The 19,103-nt window shown below is 56.4% G+C and overlaps 1 protein-coding gene across 12 annotated transcripts in view; it reads left to right on the top strand.

The window, feature by feature from the left end:
• Window positions 1-19,103, top strand: part of TNS1 (tensin 1) — a 210,284-nt gene that overhangs the window by 32,652 nt on the left and 158,529 nt on the right. For all 12 annotated transcript variants that reach the window (XM_079132552.1, XM_079132550.1, XM_079132548.1 and 9 more), the window contains exons 2-3: window positions 8,761-8,875; window positions 18,509-18,546. In XM_079132552.1, the coding sequence (XP_078988678.1) occupies window positions 8,761-8,875; window positions 18,509-18,546 (153 nt within the window). The remainder of the gene's footprint in view (window positions 1-8,760; window positions 8,876-18,508; window positions 18,547-19,103) is intronic.

The raw sequence follows: 19,103 nt of genomic DNA, 5'->3' as shown, positions 1-19,103 counted from the left end.
TTCTGGGGATCAAACCCAGGGCCTCGTGATGCTAGGCATGTGCTCTACCACCAAGCTACCTCCCAGCCTGCGCTGTGAAGCTTCCAAGGAGCGCACGCACGAAGAGCTCGGTAAATGTTACTCTTCTCCTATGCCACCAGCAAGGCACAGTCAGGACTAGAACCTGAGCTGCTGCCTCCCCGTCCAGAGCTTTCCATGCTGGGGCTATTTCAGGGCATTCAGGGTCAATGTGAATGGGATCACTGGAGTGATCCCAAGGTCCCCTCATGTGCAGGTCTTTTCCTGTAGTGGTCGGAGCACAGACTTGGACACCAGGCTGCTGGGGTTCAAATCCTGGCTCTGCCACTGACTGGCTGTGTGGTCCCAGCAAGCTGTTCAGCCTCTCTGTGCCTTTCCCAAGTACATCCTTCACTGACACCATTTCATTTGAACCTCACTATAATTCTGTGAGAAAGGAAGGGATGAATATCCTGATTTAGGGTCAAATGAAAGGGGACTCATGGAGGGGAAATAGTCGACCCCAGCTACTTGGCAACTGGGCTCAGTGTTTCTGAAAAGGCTAAGGAATTGGGGGGAGGGCATTTGAGCTCTGGGTTGAAGCGCTTTGTGGCAAGCAGCTCAGGGGTGGGGCTGGTGTTGTGGAGGCACGGTGACCAAGAAACCCCAACCCGCCCGTGCACCTGCCCGTCAGCTTGCAGATGTTGTCCACATGATTTCTAGTATGATAAGTGTCATCAAGAGGGAAGCTGTAGGGACACTTAAGAGGGGACCTGACCTGGACTGGGGGGAAGGGAGGTGTCAGGAGAGACCTCTTGGGAGAGAAGCTGGATTTAAAATGAGGTGAGATCTCAAATCCAAATGTAGGACATGAAAATAGTCCAGGCTGGCCAAGACAAGGGTGAGCTGGCCTATAGATGGTCAGAGGAGCCAGTCCTGACTGCGGGACGTCAGGACTCCCTGAAATTGCCACCGATAGGCCGCCACAGATACACAGAGACCGTGCTAAGCGCAGTGGCTGGGGACTTGGGACCCTGCTCAGACAGACCTGCGTCTGAGTCTATGTTCCATCCTGCCCTGACTGCATGAGCCGGGGCAAGTCCCCCAGGCTCATCCTGGGACGTCAGCGAGAGGATTAGATGAGGGAGCCCATGCCAATCCCTCGCCCCATTCACGGGCCTCAGACGGTCCTCCTCTCTGAACCTTCGCCAGCCAGCAGCTGATTTCACTCAAGGTGGCCAGAGGGCTCAATGTTGGGGACCACATTATGAAAGTGGGGAGGGAGGGGCAGGCTGATGGAGAGAAATCATCCAGCTCAGAAATGGAGGTTGGATCTTGGGCTCCTCTGCTGTGGGGGAGTAGTTTATGAAGTGTCCATTCCTCCTCTCCTCTCTATGGAGACCCAGGGCTACCTGGAGTCAAAGGGCATCCTCCTCAGCCAGGTGAGGCTGCTGTCTGCGGCTGGGGAAGTTGACCTGCTGGGGAAGGTGATCTGCATGCTCTTCACCCTAAGGGCGGGTCCATAAGATTAGGGTGTAATTACAGGAACTGAGGGATTCCACACAGTTAGGTCCCTCTGATTTGTCTAAGGCTCACTCAGTGCTGGGCCGGGGACACGGAACAGAAGTACTTGCAGGCGTGTGCCGGCTGGTGCAGCTATGAGGATCTACCAACTGACTCAGCTGGCTCTGCTGAGCGCTCACTATGTCCCAGGCGCAGCTCCAACTGCATTATTTCATTTGATCCTCGCAGCCACCTATGGGTGATTGCCATTATTAACTCAATTAACAGATTAGCGAGTGAGGCAGAGAGGGGCTGAGCAACTTGGCTGGAATCACGAGTCTAGCCAGGGAGGGGCAGTTGGATGGTTCCAAGCATGCCACGGGAAGGTTTTGGTTTAGGATCTTTGATGCCGAGCATGCCCCTTCCATGACAAGGAGAGACAGGGATGGAGAGACAGATTTTTATTACAGGTGCTGGGGTGTGTGCAGCCTGCCCAGAGGTCATGCACACGTGGGGGCCAGGGAGCACGGGCAGGGAGGGAGGGAGAGGGAGGGAGAGAGAGGGAGAGGGAGAAAGAGAGAGAGGAACCCATGGGCAATGTCTCTACTGGGGTCTAGAGTGTTGTCCAAGCAGGTTCTCCATGGGGAATTCTAATTGTTGAGTTTAAAGCTTGCCACATGATTTCCAGGAAGTCATGTTGTGGCGAGAGGTGGTTTCTGTGACATGTCTGCGCGGTCCACGTGAGGGTAAGTGGGGCAGTCAAATTGGCTATATGTAGCTGTCCCATAGGTAGGTGATCACTGGAGGGAGATGTAGATATAGGGCAGATATCTGCATGGGACCCACACCAAGGAACCAGGGAGGGGGATGGGTAGAAGTGGAACCTGTGTCCAGGGTGACCCAGCCCTGCTTTTAGTATGAGAACGTTAAAACGATATTTAAAATGGAAGCGAAAGCAACGTCAAATGATAAGAATTCACTACCAGGCCACAAAGAAAGAGGGACTGAAGAGAAGAGGGGAAATCGAGGTTCTATTCCTCCTTGAGACGTGAGCCTGAATAGTCACCAGGAAACTGACACTTTCACACTGAGGGACGTTCTGTACAACAACCATCCTGGAATCTTTAAAAACAGCAGTGTCATAAAAGACAAAGAAAAAGTCTGACCCCTGTGTCTGGATTAAAGGGTGAAGGAAGCTCCAAACCCCGCATGTAGGGCGTGACCCCGATCCAAACATCAAAGTGAAACTAAGGATCCCCCGCTCCCCTGGGCCTGGGGGCTGGTGGGGAAGGGGAGGATGAGCTGCCTCTTAGGTAACAGGAGGTATTGATGCTGAACCTCCCAAGGATGGTCAGTGTGCTGTGGTGACATAGAGGAAGGGGACAGAGAGCCAGAAAAAGCGGCCATGTGTGGGCAATTGAGAACCCAGGAGAAAGGCAGAGGGGCATTTCTCAAGGTTTTTAAGCTTTTCAAAGTAAAGCTGGGCATGGTGGCCCATGCCTGTAATCCCAGCGACTCCAGAAACGGAAGCAGGAAGATTGTGAATTTGAGGCCAGCGTTGGCAACGTAGTGGGATCCTGTCTGAAAATTAAAAAAATAAAATAAAAAGGTCTGGGGATATGGAGCCCAGTGGCTAAGTGCCTCTGGGTTCAATCTTGGGTATAAATAAATAAATAAATAAACTTTCAAAGTAAAAATAGCAGATGGCAGGTGGAGAGGCTGGAGAGACTTCATGACAGTGGTCAAGGGTATCTAGGAAGACACCCGGATTCACGAAATTTGAATTAGGCCTTTGAGGATGTCCAGATGCTGGACAGCCAGGGAAGGAGGGGAATTCTGGCCAAGGGAACAGTCTGGGCAGATGCCATGAGGACCGCGGGTGGGGGAGGCTGGGCAGAGAGCTGGGGGTGGGTCGTGTGTCTTGAGACTGGCAGGTGGGCTGGCCACAGACCAGGTTGCTTCTGCTGGCTCATGGGCATGCGGGATTTGTCCTGGACATACAGGGAAGTCGTGGAAGCATTTGGGGTGAGTGGGGTGGCGGGAACCCAGCTGTGTTTCCAACAGTCTGGAAAGGGCCTGGTGTTGGGGCCCAGGAGGCTATTGCAACAACCCTAGGCAGAAATGACAAGGCCCCAAATGGGGCAAAGGCAATGGAATTGAAAAGCACTTTAGGGACAATTCACAGGAGTGAATTCACAGCCTCTGGCACTCTTTGGCGGGGAGGGTGGGAGAGGGCAGGGAGGAGTTGAGAGTGACTCAGAGTTTTCCACTCTTGGGGACCAAGAGCATGGGCAGGCCATTAGCTGGCGAGGGGCTTGGAGTGGGGAGGGCACTGTGTTCATGGGAAGGTGAGGTGGGATGGGGGCAGAGGAGCTCAAACTTTATATGCCCACCTGGCCTCCCAGCCTAAGGGAGAGGGGACCGCAGGGGCGGTGGGTCAGGAGGCAAGGGGAGGGGGAAGCTGAGCTTCCAGGCTGTCTTGGTCTCATCGTGTACCCCCGTCTCCAGGCTGCCTTGCTCACCGGCTGGCAGGCTTCTGCCCTCTCTCCACGTCATCTAGGACTGCTGGGCCAGAGGGAGCCTTGTGGGGGCAAAGCTGAGGAAGTTTCTTGCGGCAGCTCGTGAGCTGCAGGACCCTTGGACGATCACCCCCTTTGATACACTACCCACCCCCTGCTCTGCCCCAGGGGGCAGGGAGGAACCAGCAAGCAGCTTTTCCCACCCAGGGCCAGGACTCCCGCCAAGGCGGCCCAAGCCAGATGGGCCGCACCCCTCTGACTGGGCTGCTCTGGCAGGCAGGCTGGCTGGATGGAGGGAGGGAAGGACCAGGATGTCCTGCGGGCTGAGAGAGCCCTCTGCTGCCCTGTGGGCCTGCCTCAGGCGGGTAAAAGGACTGGGCCGGACCCCTTGGCCTTCTTCTCTGGCTCTTGTGGACACCAGGCGGCTTCCTGCTGCGCCCACATCTCCTCCTGCCCGAGGCTGCCTGCCACTTGTCAAGAAGGTGATGATCACTGTCATAACAAGCCACTCTCCTTGATCGGCACTTTGCACTTTATGGGCTCATTTACTTTATGGGGTTCGTTGACATCTTCTGCCTGTACCTGCAGAGCGAGCCTGGGGAGGGGGCAGGGTGGCAGCCAGGTGCCCCGCTTCTCTCTTGGCCCCCCTTCGCGCTATGGGTGTCGGGAGCTCTCTCTGCACCTGGGTAGGGGGCCCCTCGCCTGTGTGACCTTCAGTGCCTCACAGAGCACGTCTGTCCCTTTTTCAGTGACAGCCCCTTCAAGTATTTAAAGACAGGAGGTTAAGGCACCTACACAGTCTCCTCCACCATTTCACAGGACACCTGTTTCATAGCAGGGGAAGCTGAAGTCGCAGAGCTGGGGTCACTTGCTGGGAGGCACAGAGCTGAGCTTCTCCCTCACATCAGGGTTTCACAGCCTCTTATCAGAGGCCTGATGCCTCCTCAGCCCTTCTTTTCTGTGACCATTAGCATGTGCCATCCCATTGCTCCCAGGCCCTTTATTCCAAAAGAACTGTCCCAGTGTCCCACACTGTCCTACTCAGAGTGTCTTGTCCAAAGCCCCCATTTGCATCTGGGGACTGTGAGGCTCAGAGAAGGCTGTAGAGGCTCTCAAGGTCACACAGCACAGGAGGCAGGTCCCCAGACTCCCATCCCAGTGCACCTTGGCTAATGGCTCTTGGGGCAGGGGTGTGCTGGGGTGTCACTCGGGCTGCTTGGCGAGGTCACGGGGTGTATCCGAAACTGACTGTCCTTCACCACGACGGGGGAGATTTTGTAAACTCAGATTTTATGGGGCTGGACAGGCGATGGGAGCTAGGGGTCGGGAGCCCGGGCATTTGCTGGCCAGTCTGGGAGCCTCCGCTTGCTGCCCATCGGCTCGCTAGGCAGCAAGGCCTCACTGCCCTACTGTGCTCTGGGGAGCTGATTTCTTTCTCTGGGCTCTTTGGGGAGAGCTGGATTTGGGATGTGGGGAGGAGAGTTTAGGGATAACGGGGGACAGGAAGCTGTGCCAGACTTAGAGTGGAGGAGGTAGGCTTCGGAGTACTTTAGGGTTTGAGAGAGAGATCTTAAACCGAACCCCAGATCCCGTCCCTGTACCTCCCTGTCCCAGCCCAGGGCTTCTGAAGTTGACATTGGGCTGGGCCGCCTCCCTGGAATGTCTGTGACGGAGATCCCGGGAAAGCTGCCAGCCAGCGCCTGAGATGACAGCAGGACGAGAGGGACTCACCTGTCCCTCCCCAGGCTGAGACTCCCAGACCCAGCCGCCCGGGTACCAGAATGGGAGGCTTCCTAGGGGCTTGCACCAGGGCCCCCTGGGCGCCCTCAGCCTGCTCCCCATTCCCTGCTCCCCGGGCCTGTAAGCCTGGGCCTTGGCCAGCCCTCCTCCTGCCTTCTCTGTCTGCCTCTCTGAATTTGAAAGCAGGCTTAAACCTTGGAAAGGCCCCATGCACAGTGCCACGACCTTTCCTTTCTGAACTACTGGGCAGTTCGTTGCTGACACAGACCCCCACTCTGCACCCCACACACTTTCCTGATTTTTCTCTAAGGACTTCGCCCTAATCCTGCACCGCCATCAAAATCAGGAAGCCTGCACTGATGCATTACTGCCCCCTAATCCTCAGACTCTGTGGACATTGTCCCCATGATGTCCTTTTTGGGCATCAAAAGACACCAGCTCAGAACGAGCTGTTGTGTTTGGTTGTCGCTCTTCCAGTCTCCTTCAGCCTGGGAATCTCTGGCTCTCTTGATGTTTATGACCTCATCACATTTGAAGAAGATCCCATTTAATTTGTAGACTGTGCCTCAGTTTGTGCTGACCCGATCTTTCCTCTTGATTAGATTCGGGTTGGGGCTTTTTGGCAGGAATGCGGAAGAAGTGATTCTGTTCTGTCACCCGCTCAGAGCCCCAGGACTTCCACTTGTCCCATCACTGGGGATGGTAACTTTGATCACCTGATATGAGTGGAGTCTCCCAGGAAAAGTTATGTGCCCCCCCTATAATTTATAAGGATGGCGTGGGAGGTGCTTTAAGACTATGTAAATACTCTATTTCTCATCAAACTTGCAATTCATACATTTATTTGTTTATACAATGGACTCATGTAAGCCTTTACTATCACTATGTATTTTGATGCTCAGATCTTCCCAGATTTGGCCTTTGGGAGCTCCTGTGTCCTTCTGTCTGTCTGTCCCTCTTTGATCCTCTGGGTCCCTCTGGGTTTCTGTGTCTTTATCTAATCTCTCGTCCTCTGTGTGATCTTGTCCTCTCTCCTGTCTGCTTTTATCCCCTTCTGTCTGTCTCTGTGGCCTCTCACTCTCTCTGTCTGCTTCCCCCCTTCCTCTCTCTGTCTCTCTCTCTCTGTCTCTCTCTCTCTCTCTCTCTCTCTCTCTCTCTCTCTCTCTCCTGGGAGCTCCCCCAGCCCGTGCCTGGGCTGGGGCCCCAGAGTGGGCCTGTCTGTGAGGGGTTTTGCAATTTAGTGTGTTTCGGATGCATGGTTACAAAGGACAGACAGAAGCTGCATGCAGTGGTGCATACCTGTGATCCAAGCTACTCAGGAGGCTGCGGCAGGAGGGTCACAAGATCAAGACCAACCTGGGCAACTAAGCCTAATTTTTTGTCTAAAAGCAAAATTTTTTAAATGGGCTGGGGGAACTGGATGCGGTGGTGCACGTCTGTAATCTTAGCAACTTGGGAGGCTGAGGCGGGAGGATCATGAGTTCAAAGCCAGCCTCCGCAACTTAGCGAGGCCCAAGATAACTTAGTGAGACCTCATCTCTAAATAAAAATAAGAAGGGCTGGGGATGCAGCTCAGTGGTAGAGCACTCCTGGGCTCAATCCCCAGTACAAACATCAATCAAATAAACAAACAACAACAACAAAACAAAGGCCAGCCAGAGCTGGAGGGGTGTGGTACTGTTGGGCAGGGAACCGGCCTGTGGTAGGGGAGGAGTGCTTACTGGCCCAGGGACTTCTGGGGAGTCGGAAAGAAAGGAACCGCCAGCCCTTCCTCTTCTCATGCGCAAGGTGGTGCAGGTTAAAATAGGAATTTTAACATTTCACAGGGTGAGGGTGAGCCCCGGGGCAGAGAGCATGCTTAGCAGGCACAAGATCCTGGGTTCAATCCCAGACTGCAAAAAATAAACAAATAAAAATAAAATAAAGTTGTGGTGTGTATTTTCATAATGCAAAGAATAGAAAATAAGAAGAAAGATAGGAAAGGCCTCCTGGATGGGCGTGGGGGGAGGGTGAGAGAGTGAGCGAAGGGAGGAAAACAGCCTGCGGGACATGGGGGAGATGTTGAGGGCCATCAGTGGTGAAATGGGTGGACACGTGCTGCATGCATCCGTACTGTGGAATACCACTCAGCACGGGGGCAGAGGGAACACGGCTTCATATGACAATGTGGGTGACTCTCACAGATCAATGTTGCATGAGGGAAGCTAGCCACGGAGGGCTCGCTGAGCCAGCTGCGTCTAGGAAGTTTAAAACCCTGGCAAGATGGTGGCCGGCTCCACAGTGCACACCTCTGATCCCAGTGACTGGGGAGGCTGAGGCAGGAAGATCCCAAGTTTGAGGCCAGCCTCAGCAACTTAGCAAGACTCTGTCTCAAAATAAAAAAATAAAAAATAAAAAGAACAGGATAGAACTCAGTGGCTGGCAGAGCCTCCCTGAGTTCAGTCCCCAGTACTGCAACACACACACGCACACCCCAAAACAAACACCACCACCACCAATAAAACCCCTAAACCAAAAAGACACAAAATGATTCTTTGGAGAGAAGTCCCATGGGATTTATGTGGGGGAGGCACTGACTGGAGGGGTTAATGGTGAGCCTCCTGGGGCTTGGCAATATGGGGTATCAAGTTGTATTTAGCAATACCTTTCTGTTTCGGGGTGCTGGGGATGGAACCCAGGGCCTCCCATACACCAGGCGGAGGCTCCACCTGAGCCACAGCTCAGCTCGATTAAGCAGGATGCTTAAACTCCTGCGCCACACCTCGGGGAAGCCATGCCCCAAGAATGCGGTAAATTAAAAGAAAAATGAGATCCCTGGGCACCCGGGTCTTCAGGTGCTGTCTGAGCCCTGATCATCAACTCCATGCAAGTCCTTGAGCCTGGGTGGGTGTCCTGTCACCTCGCACTGCTCACTGCCCCTGACACCTCCTCCCCTCCAGGGCCCCTCCTCCTTCCCAGGGCCCTTTACCCCAGGCTGACCCCTGTGCCTCTCCTTCCACAGCCAGAGGACCTGGAGGCCCCCAAGACCCACCACTTCAAGGTGAAGACTTTCAAGAAGGTGAAGCCCTGTGGTATCTGCCGACAGGCCATCACCCGGGAGGGCTGCACCTGCAAAGGTGAGCAGCTGGCTGACAGGGCTCGGGGAGTGTGTCACCAGGGAGAGAGCGCCAGTCCAGCTCAGGTGGGAACTTGGCTGGCAGATGTCCTTGGGGCTCTGACCCCGTGCCTGGTTCTCACATGGGAGAGGATGCTGAGCTTCCTGGGTGGTGGTGTGTAGGAGCATGTGGGTGGGCAGTAGCAGGTGGTGGGTGGCATGGGAGTGGCAGGTAGTTGAGGATGAGCAGAGTAACCAGCATGCATGGTGTGAGGTGTCCGGCTGGCACATGGAGGCAGGCACACAGTGTGGGGAAGGGCGTGTGCGTGGCATGTAGCATGTGGAAGGCTTGTCGACTGGGGAGTGCGGAGGGTGCATGGAAGGCACCTGAAGGTCACGTGACTGACATGTGGCAGCTACGCGGCTGTGGTGTTTGCATGGGCTGTGGAAGCCACGTGGTTGATGTGGAAGGTGTGTATCTGGTGTGTGCCTGGCCAAGTCACAGTCCTCTCCTTGTGGCAGCTTTGGGTGACTTAAGAGGTCCCAAATCAGCGTCACTGGAGGACCTGCTGGCTGCTGGGCCTTTCAATCCCTATTCTCACGTGCTCCTGGAAAGACTGGGTGTGGTCATCACCGTTGCAGAGAAGTTGGTGTCCTGTCCCAGGTCACAGGGAATCCACAGGAGGCCCTGTGCCCGGCCTCTGGGACTAACCCCATCCCCGACCCAGTGGTCCTCCAGATGCCCTCCTCTCCTCACCCCACATCCCATCCGTCGCCAGGGTCCCAAATGCAGTTAGTCACGAGCTCCCCGCATCATCCTCTGGCTCGGCTGCCATTGTCTCTCACCTGGATGGCCAAGGGCAACCCTCTCCCATTCCCTGACCCACCCTCTCTAATCCAGCTCTGCACCAGCTTCCAGTGGGACTTAAACGTGTAAACCTAGTCATGTCACTGCCCTGGCTAAAGCTGGTGGGCTCCCATGACCCTTCAGATGTAGCACAGCCTTCCCATGACCTGAGGTCTGGCAGAATCAGCCCTTCCCAGCCCTCTGCCCATGTCCCCCCCCCCCCCCCGTCCATGTCCCCTCCCCCCAACCTCATCCTCAATCCGGCCCCGCCCCACCCAGCTACCAAGAAGGCCACTGTGTCAGCTGTGCCAAAGGGCGTGCTCTCTCTTGCCATGTGGTCCTCCCCACCTGGCCTCTCTCCATGTCCCTTGTCCATGCTGAAGTCCCAGTTGGGCTGAGGGGACAATTCTAAAGCGCTTACTGAGCACAAGTACTCATGTGCCTGACCTCGTCTAGTGCTCACAGCATCCGGCAGGCACCAGTGCCACCCCATCTTACAGATGAGGAGACTGAGGCTGGCGCTGGGCACATCTCTTGCAGGCTGGCAGGGTGAGAGTGTGGTTTTGGGGTGTGCTCTGGGGGAGTCGAGGCCTTTCACTGGGTGTTGGAGGCAGGAGCCTTGGGAGGGACTGAGCCTGTGGGAGCATGCGTGCGGAGGGCATTCTGGGCAGGTCCGCCATGGGTGCAGGGCAGGGGGTTATTTATGGTCCCACAGGAACTTCTGCAATATCAAAATCAGCCACACGGTGTCACCTCCTCCCAGGAGGTCTGCCTGGGCCTTGCTGGTGGCTTAGGGTGAAGTGGAGCGGCACTGCCCCGGGCGGGTTGCGTTGTTTATGAACAGCCCCCACCCCACCTGAGGCTGCTCAGCTGGCTTTCCCTCCCCTCCCCCAGCCCCTCCCTTCCCCTCAGGTCTTCCTGTCACCTTGAAACCTCCAATGCTGCTGGGATAGGAGGCAGCTGGGGGGATGGAAGTAAGTCCTGGGGACACTCAGTGTGACCTTGGGCCTATCTCTGGCCACAGTCTCCCTGGGTTCCCGTATAACTTGTTCTGGGTTTCCCAGCTGCCTGACTGAGCGCTGGGTTGATGAGGGGCCTTGAATTCCCTGTGCAGGTAAAGCTCCCAGGGTGAGCAAGATATGGGCCTAGTTCCACCCGGATCCCAGCCTGGCCCTGCCAGTGCGAACCAGAGGAAAGGGAGGGTGGCCAAGCTTGTTTGGCAGCCCTGCTGGGCACCAGTGGAGAGTGGGGGGGTGGGGGGTTGGCAAGAAAGTGAGGGGGAAGTCAGGGCTATATTCCAGAGCCACCACTAGGTGTCAGGACCGAGCTACCGAAGACCCAGGGGGCAGTCCCAGCAAAGAGGGGAAGACTTGGGGCACCACAGGCCATGTACTACACCCTCTGCAGGCCTGGGGCAGGGTTGCGGGTCACTGGGCTCACTGATGGCAGATGAAGTGAGTGAAGGACACAGAGAGGGAGGAGATGATGGTGGGCACCCTGTGTGACCTTGGATAAGTCACTTCTTAGCACAGAGAGAAGGGGGCTGGACCAGGGATTCTCCCTGAGGCCCAGACAGTGGGAGGGCCTGGAAAATTCCTTGTGGGACTCCGTGGAAGCCAGATACCTCTTCAGTGTACACAGCTACTTCCCCCGTCTACGCACCCAGGTGTCCAGAGCTGTCTTCTGGGCCAGATACTGTGCCAGGTGCCGGTGCCAAGAATCAGCCACTGGCCGGGGAGGACAGACACACAGCCGATCATAGAATATGGTGGTAAGGGTGACACAGGTGTGCAGGAGAGGCTGTCTGGCTCAGCGGAGATTTTTTTTTTTGCCAGACTGGCAAGAAAGGCAGATGTAGGCTGGGTCTTGAGGGATGTGTAGGAGCGCTTCGGTCTGAAAGGTGGATTCCCACAGGCCTCGGGGTGGGGCTCCAGGGGCCCTGTGAACACTGGGGACCTCAGAGGCAGGCTGGAGGGACTCAGAGCTTTGCTCAAAGGTCCTGGTTTCCCACTAGACTGAAGCCCGAGGGGAAGGACCAGACTGCCGGCTCAGGAGCCCAAGGGCTGCCATCGGGGCCTGGTCTGGCCCAGGCTTAGGCCACTTCCTTTCTCAGTGCCTGCTGGTCGGCCACCTGCAGCTTCCTTAAAGCAGGATGCACCTGGGAGGACAATGAGTGCAGCCGACCCAGAGGTGGACTGGGGGAGCTGTTTCTCCTTTGTCATGTCACTGAGGATCCCCAACTTCCACCTTCTATCTGAGGACCTCTGCGGAACCATCAGAGGCTCCCGATGGGATGGAAACCCCGGGTCACTTTTCTTTCTTTCTTTGCTTCTTTTTTTTCTGACTACTCATTTTTATTTATTTACTTTTCTTTTTTCCCCGTATTTTATTGGTGCATTATAATTATATAATTATTCCACATACTAGTGGGATTCATTGCTACATATTCATACATACACATGATATAACAATATAATTTGGTCAGTATCGTTCCCCAGTAAAGTCCTGGCTTTCTGCTGTCTGGCTGTGTGAGCTTGGGAGAGATACTTAACTTCTCTGGACCTGATTTTCCCCTTTACTTTGAATGAGGGGGTTGGATTAGATCAGAGGCTCTACACTGCATTCCAAAGGAGCTGTAAGGTTCTTGGGGATGCCGTAGGGGCCCTAGAGGGCAGGAAAGAGGTGAAATCCAAGTGAAGACGTAAAGGTCAGGGCTCTGGGATCCCTGCCCATTTCAATCAGAAAAGTCCTTGTGTGGGAGTTAGATACATACAGGAGGAGGGGACGGTGTGACAGTCATTCATATGGCTCAGAGGCTCTGGATTCCCAGAGCCGTACTAGTGAGCTCCTGCCCTTACTAGTGAGAACTTGGCAGATTGCTTCATTGCTCTGCGTCTGTTGACTCGCTTTTAAAGTGGGACAAATAGCAGTGTCTCCCTCCTCAGGTGACTGTAGGGGTTAAATGAGATGCTACACACAGAGTGCTCAGATCAGAGCTGGGTCCATGGTGAGCGTCCACTAAATCCTAAACAGCACCACGTAGATTCCATACCAGAACCCATCTGCATGAACAGTTCAGCGTTTAAAAAAACCCAGAAAGCCACAGGATGGGATGATCTAGGAGGTTTCTTTTAGTCCTACTTCAGAACCACACAGTGCCCCTGGCCACCCCTGAGACACCTTGCACTGGTCAGAGTTCTCTGGAAAACAGAAGAGCAGATATGTGTCATGGCCAGATAGTTAGCCACCTAGATAGATAGAAATTTAGTTTAAGGAATTGGCCCATGTGGTTATGGAGGCTTGGCAAGTCAGAAATCCGCAGGTGGGAGACCCAGGGAAGAGTCCTAGTTCAAGTTCAAAAGCGTGTGCTGGTAGTACCCTCTCTTCTTGGGAAGGTCTGTCTTTTTCTTTAAAGGCCTTCAACTGACTGGATGAGGCTCACCCACAAAATGGAGGGGAATGTGCTTTACTCAGTCTACGGATTCAATGTTAATCTCTTTTAACCAGTAACTTTGCACAAACATCTAGAATAATGTTTGACTAAACATCTGGGTACTATGGCTTAGCCACATTAACACACTAAATGAAGCTCTGCATACTTCAGTCCAGGCCGTGGGCAGTGGGCAGAGCAAGGCTGATGAGTGGTCTGCTGAGCAGGTGGGCAGTCGGGACAGCACCTCCATGATGGTGGGAGGCCGGGCCAGGCATGCTGGTGGCTGTGGCGGGGCTGCTGTACACTGAGGCGATGTGCTCATTTTCCGACCCAAGACCAGGAGGAAAAGGCCATTTAGATCCCAACAATGTTGGCTTCCTGTGTTCCTGAGAGCAGGAAGCCACCCCAGGACAGAGTCCCGCGGCCCAGCTGGGGTGGGAGCCGGGGCCAAGGGCTGGGCTTGGGGTGTAGTGCTCCCCGCAGCAGGTACCCAAGGGCCCACCCCAGGGGCTCTGCTTCCTCTCAGGCCACCACTGGTCCTGCCCCGTGGACACTGCAGACATCCGTGGGCAGGCCTGAGGCTCCGGTGTCCACCAAGCTGCTGTCTGACGGGGCACTGCCCGGGGCCTTGCCTTGCAGGGCGCTGGCTCTGGAGGGTGCCATGTGGGTTTGGCGCAAGGCCCTAGACCTGGGAGGCCCTGGTCAGCCCCAGACGTGTCCAGGGAGGACCTGGGCACCTAAGGGACGCTTCCAGGAGAGAGTCACTGTGCTTCCTGCACCTGCCCCAGACCCCGGTGAGAAATGGCACCGGTGGAGGGAGCCTCTGCAGCCTCAGCTGGGCGCTTCCCCAGCAGCATGTGGGGCAGACAGCTTCAAGGCTGGAACCCGAGTCTCCTTCTTGGTGGGAGGAAGAGGCAGGTGGCAAGGCTAAGGGGGCGTCTCCGTCTGGGCTTCTGCAACAAAACGCCCTCGACTGGGTCATTTATAAACAACGGAAATTCATTGCCTGCAGTTCTAGAGGCTGTAGTCCAGGATCAAGGACTGGCAGGTCCCGGATCGGGGAGGGCCTGGTCTCTTTCCAGAGTGGCACCTCGTCACTGTGTCCACCAGAGGGATGGACCCTGAGGTTGGAGGGATGGGGAGGCAAAGACTAGGCAGAAGGCAGGACCTTTGTGGCCTGGCCACCTCTCAGAGGCCCCACCTCTTCATACTCTGACATCGGGTCTTGGGTTCCAGCCTGTGTTTCAGGAAGGATACAGCAGGGAGACGGGCTGGCCTTACACGGGCTCCCAGAGCTGGAAGAGGGCTTGGGGTCTGTCTGTGCCGGGTGGTGTGAATCCAGGGGTCCTCAGGGAAGGACAGGCCCTGTGGGGATCCTGGCCTCTTTAGAGCTCTGGGGCAGCTGCTCTGTCTAGTGCATTCCATGAAGGAAGGGTGTTTTCCTGGGGATGGAACCCAGGGGTGCTTTACTGAGCCACATCCACAGCCCCCACCAATGACCATACCCTAAGTTGCTGAGGCTGGACTCAAACTAGAGAGCATCCTGCCTCAGCCTCCCAAATCACTGGAATTATAGGTGTGTGCCACTGTGCCTGGCTCCTGAGTGTGTGTCTCTATATTAGTTATCTACTGCTGTGTAAAAAGGTGATCCCCAAACTTAGTGATTTAAAACACAGAATTGCTATTCCATGTAGTTTCTGAGGGTAGGGAATTTGTAAATGCTTTAGCTGACTGGTTCTGGCTCAGGGTCTCTCAGAAGCTGAGCCAAGATGTCAGCAGGCTGTGTTCATCTGAAGGCCTGGAGGGTCCCTATTCAGCCTGGTGCACTCATGGGCCTGTTGAGCTGGGGCTGGCTGGTGGCAGGGGGCCTCAGCTCTTCACCACATGGCCTGCTCCACAGGGCTGCCTGTGAGTTCTCACAACATAGAGACTGCCTTCCCCCAGGGTGAGTCACCCAGGAGCCTGAGGCTAAAGTCACAGGGGCTTTTATGGCCTTGCCTTGGAAGTCACACACCATCATTTCTACACTGCCTGATTGTGTTAGTCAGATTTCTGTCAGTCAGATTTCCATCACAGTGACGAGAAACTTGAGATAAATCAATCGAAAGGAAGAAAGGTTCATTTTGGCTCAGTTTCAGTCCACGGTCACTTGGTCCTGTTGTTTTGGGCCTAAGGTGGCACAGTATCTCATGGCAGGTGCCACGGTAGGGGAGGCCTGTTCGCCTCAGGTGGCCGGGAGGCAGAGAGAAACAGGAAGGGCCACGGTCCCCATATCCTCATCAATTCATGACCTAATTCCTTCCACCAGGCCCCATCTCCTACAGGCTCCACTGCCTCCCAACAGTGCCACGGGCTGGGCACCGTGCCATCAATACATGGGTCTTGGGGGGACATCTTAGATCCAGAGTGTAGCACGGATTCACTTTCAGTGTGGGAGAGGATGACAGAAAGGTATGAACTCCAGGAGCTAGAACACGACACTCCATGACACACCAGGACATTTCATTGCTCTGGGCCATGACTGCCCACACTTAGATGGCAGCATGAGGGGTGCCAGGTAGAGAGTAGGAAGCACTGCCCCTGAGGAGAAGACCTGAGAAAGGTGATCAAGAATGCAAAGGAGGCGTCCCTGGAGGGAACCCAGTAGGAAGGCTTCCCTGGGGTGGAGGGCATGTGCTTCTGAAGGTGTGGCTTGGTCACTTGGACCTACTAGGAACGTGCCACTGTGTTCAGTTTGCTGTTTTGGTCTTCTGGGTCGAGAGCTGGTGGAGGTCCTTCCTTGCCCCTACTGTACAGAGCCAAGGGCAGGCTGGGGACGGGGTAGGGACACTCAGCAGGCTGTTCCAGGATTGCCCAAAGACCTCTCCACCTGCTTTCCCTTTGGGGGCATTTGCTGACTGTCTGCCCCTGTGGCAGGCAGGCTGCCCTGTACAGTCATGCAGGAGGGACGCCACCAAGGGTGTCTGCTGGAAAGGGCACTGGAGCCGGCCATGCATCCTGGTACAGGGCTGGGCCTGCCCGGAGAAAGGGACCTTCTCACCAGTCCCACAGAGACAGAGCACACTAGCCTGGCTGTGTGTCATGGGGCTGGTTGGCCCAGATGATGGGACGGTCTAATTTGCATCAAGATGCTGTCTGGTTCTTCGGCCCCGAAGCAGACAGTGTCCTGGCTGCTGGGCATGTGGTGAGAGAGATGGGCATGCTCCTTTGCTCCTGCGTCTAGCACGGGGGCATCTACTATAAGTAAGCTACTAGAAAAGACTCCAGGTGACTTCAGACTGTGAACTGTGCAGAGAAGGAAATAATCAGGTGTTGAGGAAGAAGAGTGGCGACCTACTCTCATTTGGGTGGTTAGAAAAGGTCCTTCTGAGGAGATGGCTATGAGAGGGTTGCAGAGGGCAAGAGAGGTTCCGCCCAGGAGAATGTGACGGGGAGAGGAATGTTCCACGCAGCTGGAGGAACAAGTGCCAAGGCCCTGAGGTACGAAAGAGCTTGTTGATTGATGGGAACTGTCAGAAACATGGAGTAAGCTGGAGGGAGACCACGTTCTGGTCCCCACTGTGCCCCTGGGGTCTAGACTGGGGTTGGGAGGTGGACACTTAGGGATGCCTTCTGGGCTGAACCAGAGATGTTGCGGGGTGACAAGAAGAGGCTGAGAGTGGGGCAGGGGTGACTATTACCCATAAACGCCAGGTGAGATTTTTCAGTCAGTTCCAACTCAAACATTTATGAAGCCTGCACTGTGCAGCAGGTTGTGTGTGTGTGTGTGTGTGTGTGTGTGTGTGTGTGGTGGTGGTGGTGGTGGTGGGGAGACAGAGAGGGAGAGAGAGGTGTCCCGTTCTTGAAAGAGCCCACGGCTGGCCAAGAGGGAGGGCCCACGATCCAAACGCAGGCCTCATGGCTGAGGCTTTCTCAATGCCTTGTTCCTTGGTACCAAAGAGGGCTGGGGAGCTGCGGGGGTCAGAGAGGGAACACCTTCTGAAAGGGAGAAAGTTGCCACCTGGGGCAGGGAGCAAGGGGACAGCTGCAGAAGCCAAAGGGCTGGACCAGTGGGTGTGACTTGGGTGACCAAGAGGAACATGTCCTGGTGTGGCCAGGGTGATGTCCTGAAGCTGGGCTGGGTGGCTGTTGGGGTCAGGAAAGCCTTGCTCACCACCAGCTGAGTCACAGGCCTGCGCTGGGCCAGGACTAGGTTGAGAGAAGGTCTCAAGAGAGGGCCAGTGGCCAAGATCACATCCTAGGCCCCACCCATTTGCCTGGAACTTCTCCCACCCCTGCACCCAAAGGATGGCAGAAGGCTCCTGAAGGGGAACCCTGGAGCTTCTTCCCTGCCGCTGGACCTTGACCTACCTCAGACCCCAGGGGCCTTTTCCTGCGAATCAGGCCGGCTGAAAACTGAATGGGGCAAGATGCTACAGACTGGGCAGAAGAGGGCGTGGAGGGGCGGTGCTAGCTGTGGCCCTGGGCTGTGTGTGGCTGCTGGCCACTTGGGTCAGGGTGTCTTCCCTTCTTTCCCGTGCCCCACCCACCTGCTTCAGTACATCTTGGGCAGCCAACAAGACCCAAGTCAGCACGAAAATCCGCCCAGAGACCCCCGCAGCCTGCCCCTTAGAGGACGGGGTTTGCCAGATTCCTCCGTGGAGTCCCAGGCCCTGGGGGGTGGGGCTGGGGACATTCCAGGCTTTGGGAACCTGATAGGAAATTTGATTCCAGCTTCTGGAAGTGGGAGGGGGGAGCAAATTGTGTGTGTGTGTGTGTGTGTGTGTGTGTGTGCGCGTGTGTGCGCGCGCGCCCGCGCTCCTGCGCATGAAGTTGGTGCGAGTCTCTGTTCACGTCTGTACCCCAAGTCTGTGTCAGGCTGGAGGGCTCGGAGGGCCTCCACGAAACCGCACGTGTGTTGGTGCCTGGCTAGCGGGTCGTAGTTTCGTGGCATGGGTACGTGTGTGCGGCCCTGTGTGCACGGGAAGCGGTGCTGGGCGTGCCTGAGTGCGACCGTAGGCGAGTGCGCACGGGCCCTCCGAGTGCGGTGCCCGAGGTCCGCGGGTCCGCCCGCCCGCGCTATGCAAGGCGAGAAGGGCCCGGTTCCTCAGCGGGGCTGGCCCGAGGCCTGGGTCCCGGCTGCCTCTGCCCTGGCCGGGGTCCAGCGGGGAGCCGGCGCCCGCCCCGAGGCTCGGTCGTCCGGGGCGCCCGCCCCGCAGGCCCGGGAGCGCGGCCGCCGCCCGCCGCGCCCGCCCTCCCCGGGGCTCCTTCCCGCTCCCTCCTTCCCTCTTCCCTCCCGAGCGCCGACCGCGGGCGGGGTGGGAGGAGATTCCGCCGGAGTTTCCATTTCATACCTCGCGGCTAAAACTTTCTTTCTGTGTCTCGCCCTCTTGCAGTCTGCAGCTTCTCCTGTCATCGGAAATGCCAGGCCAAGGTAAGGGGCCGCGGGGGGCGGCCCAGCGGAGGGCTGGGGCCGCGAGAGGGGCGCCGGCGGGGCGGGGGCGGTGCCCGGGTGGTCCCTCCTCCTCTCTTTGTTTATGCAAAGCGCAGGGGCCTGGGAGCGGGCGCAGGTCAAGGTGAAGGCGAAGGCCGGGGGGCGGGGTGGAGCTGCCGGGTCCGGGTGGCGGGCCCGCGCGCAGTCTGGGCGCCTGCTGGAGGTGGCTGGCGGGGCCGGCTCCGAGGGAGGGGACTTCGAGGGTGTCGAGGGCTAACGGGGAGGGCGACGCGCTTCATTTGCTTGGAGGGCCGCGCAGAATCCGAGTTGGTCCAATCTGGCCCCCCTAGAAAATTCAGTGTCCAAGCCACGGGACCCGCAGGGGGAGAAGCGGGTAAGCAGGCGAGGTGGGGAACGGGGCCGGCGGTCTGGATCGCGCTGGCCCTTGGTACCGTCTGAGCGTGTCTCACCCTCTTTACGCGTCATGCCCACGGTAGCCCTCGGTTTCCCCATCAGCGATTCCCGGCTGGGAAACTGAAGCACGGAGCCTGGAGGGA

Source organism: Sciurus vulgaris (assembly GCF_902686455.1).
Source record: "Sciurus vulgaris genome assembly, chromosome: 3".
Classification (NCBI taxonomy): domain Eukaryota; kingdom Metazoa; phylum Chordata; class Mammalia; order Rodentia; family Sciuridae; genus Sciurus; species Sciurus vulgaris.
Note: the sequence above shows the minus strand (reverse complement) of the source record. Positions and strands in the feature narration are given on the sequence as shown.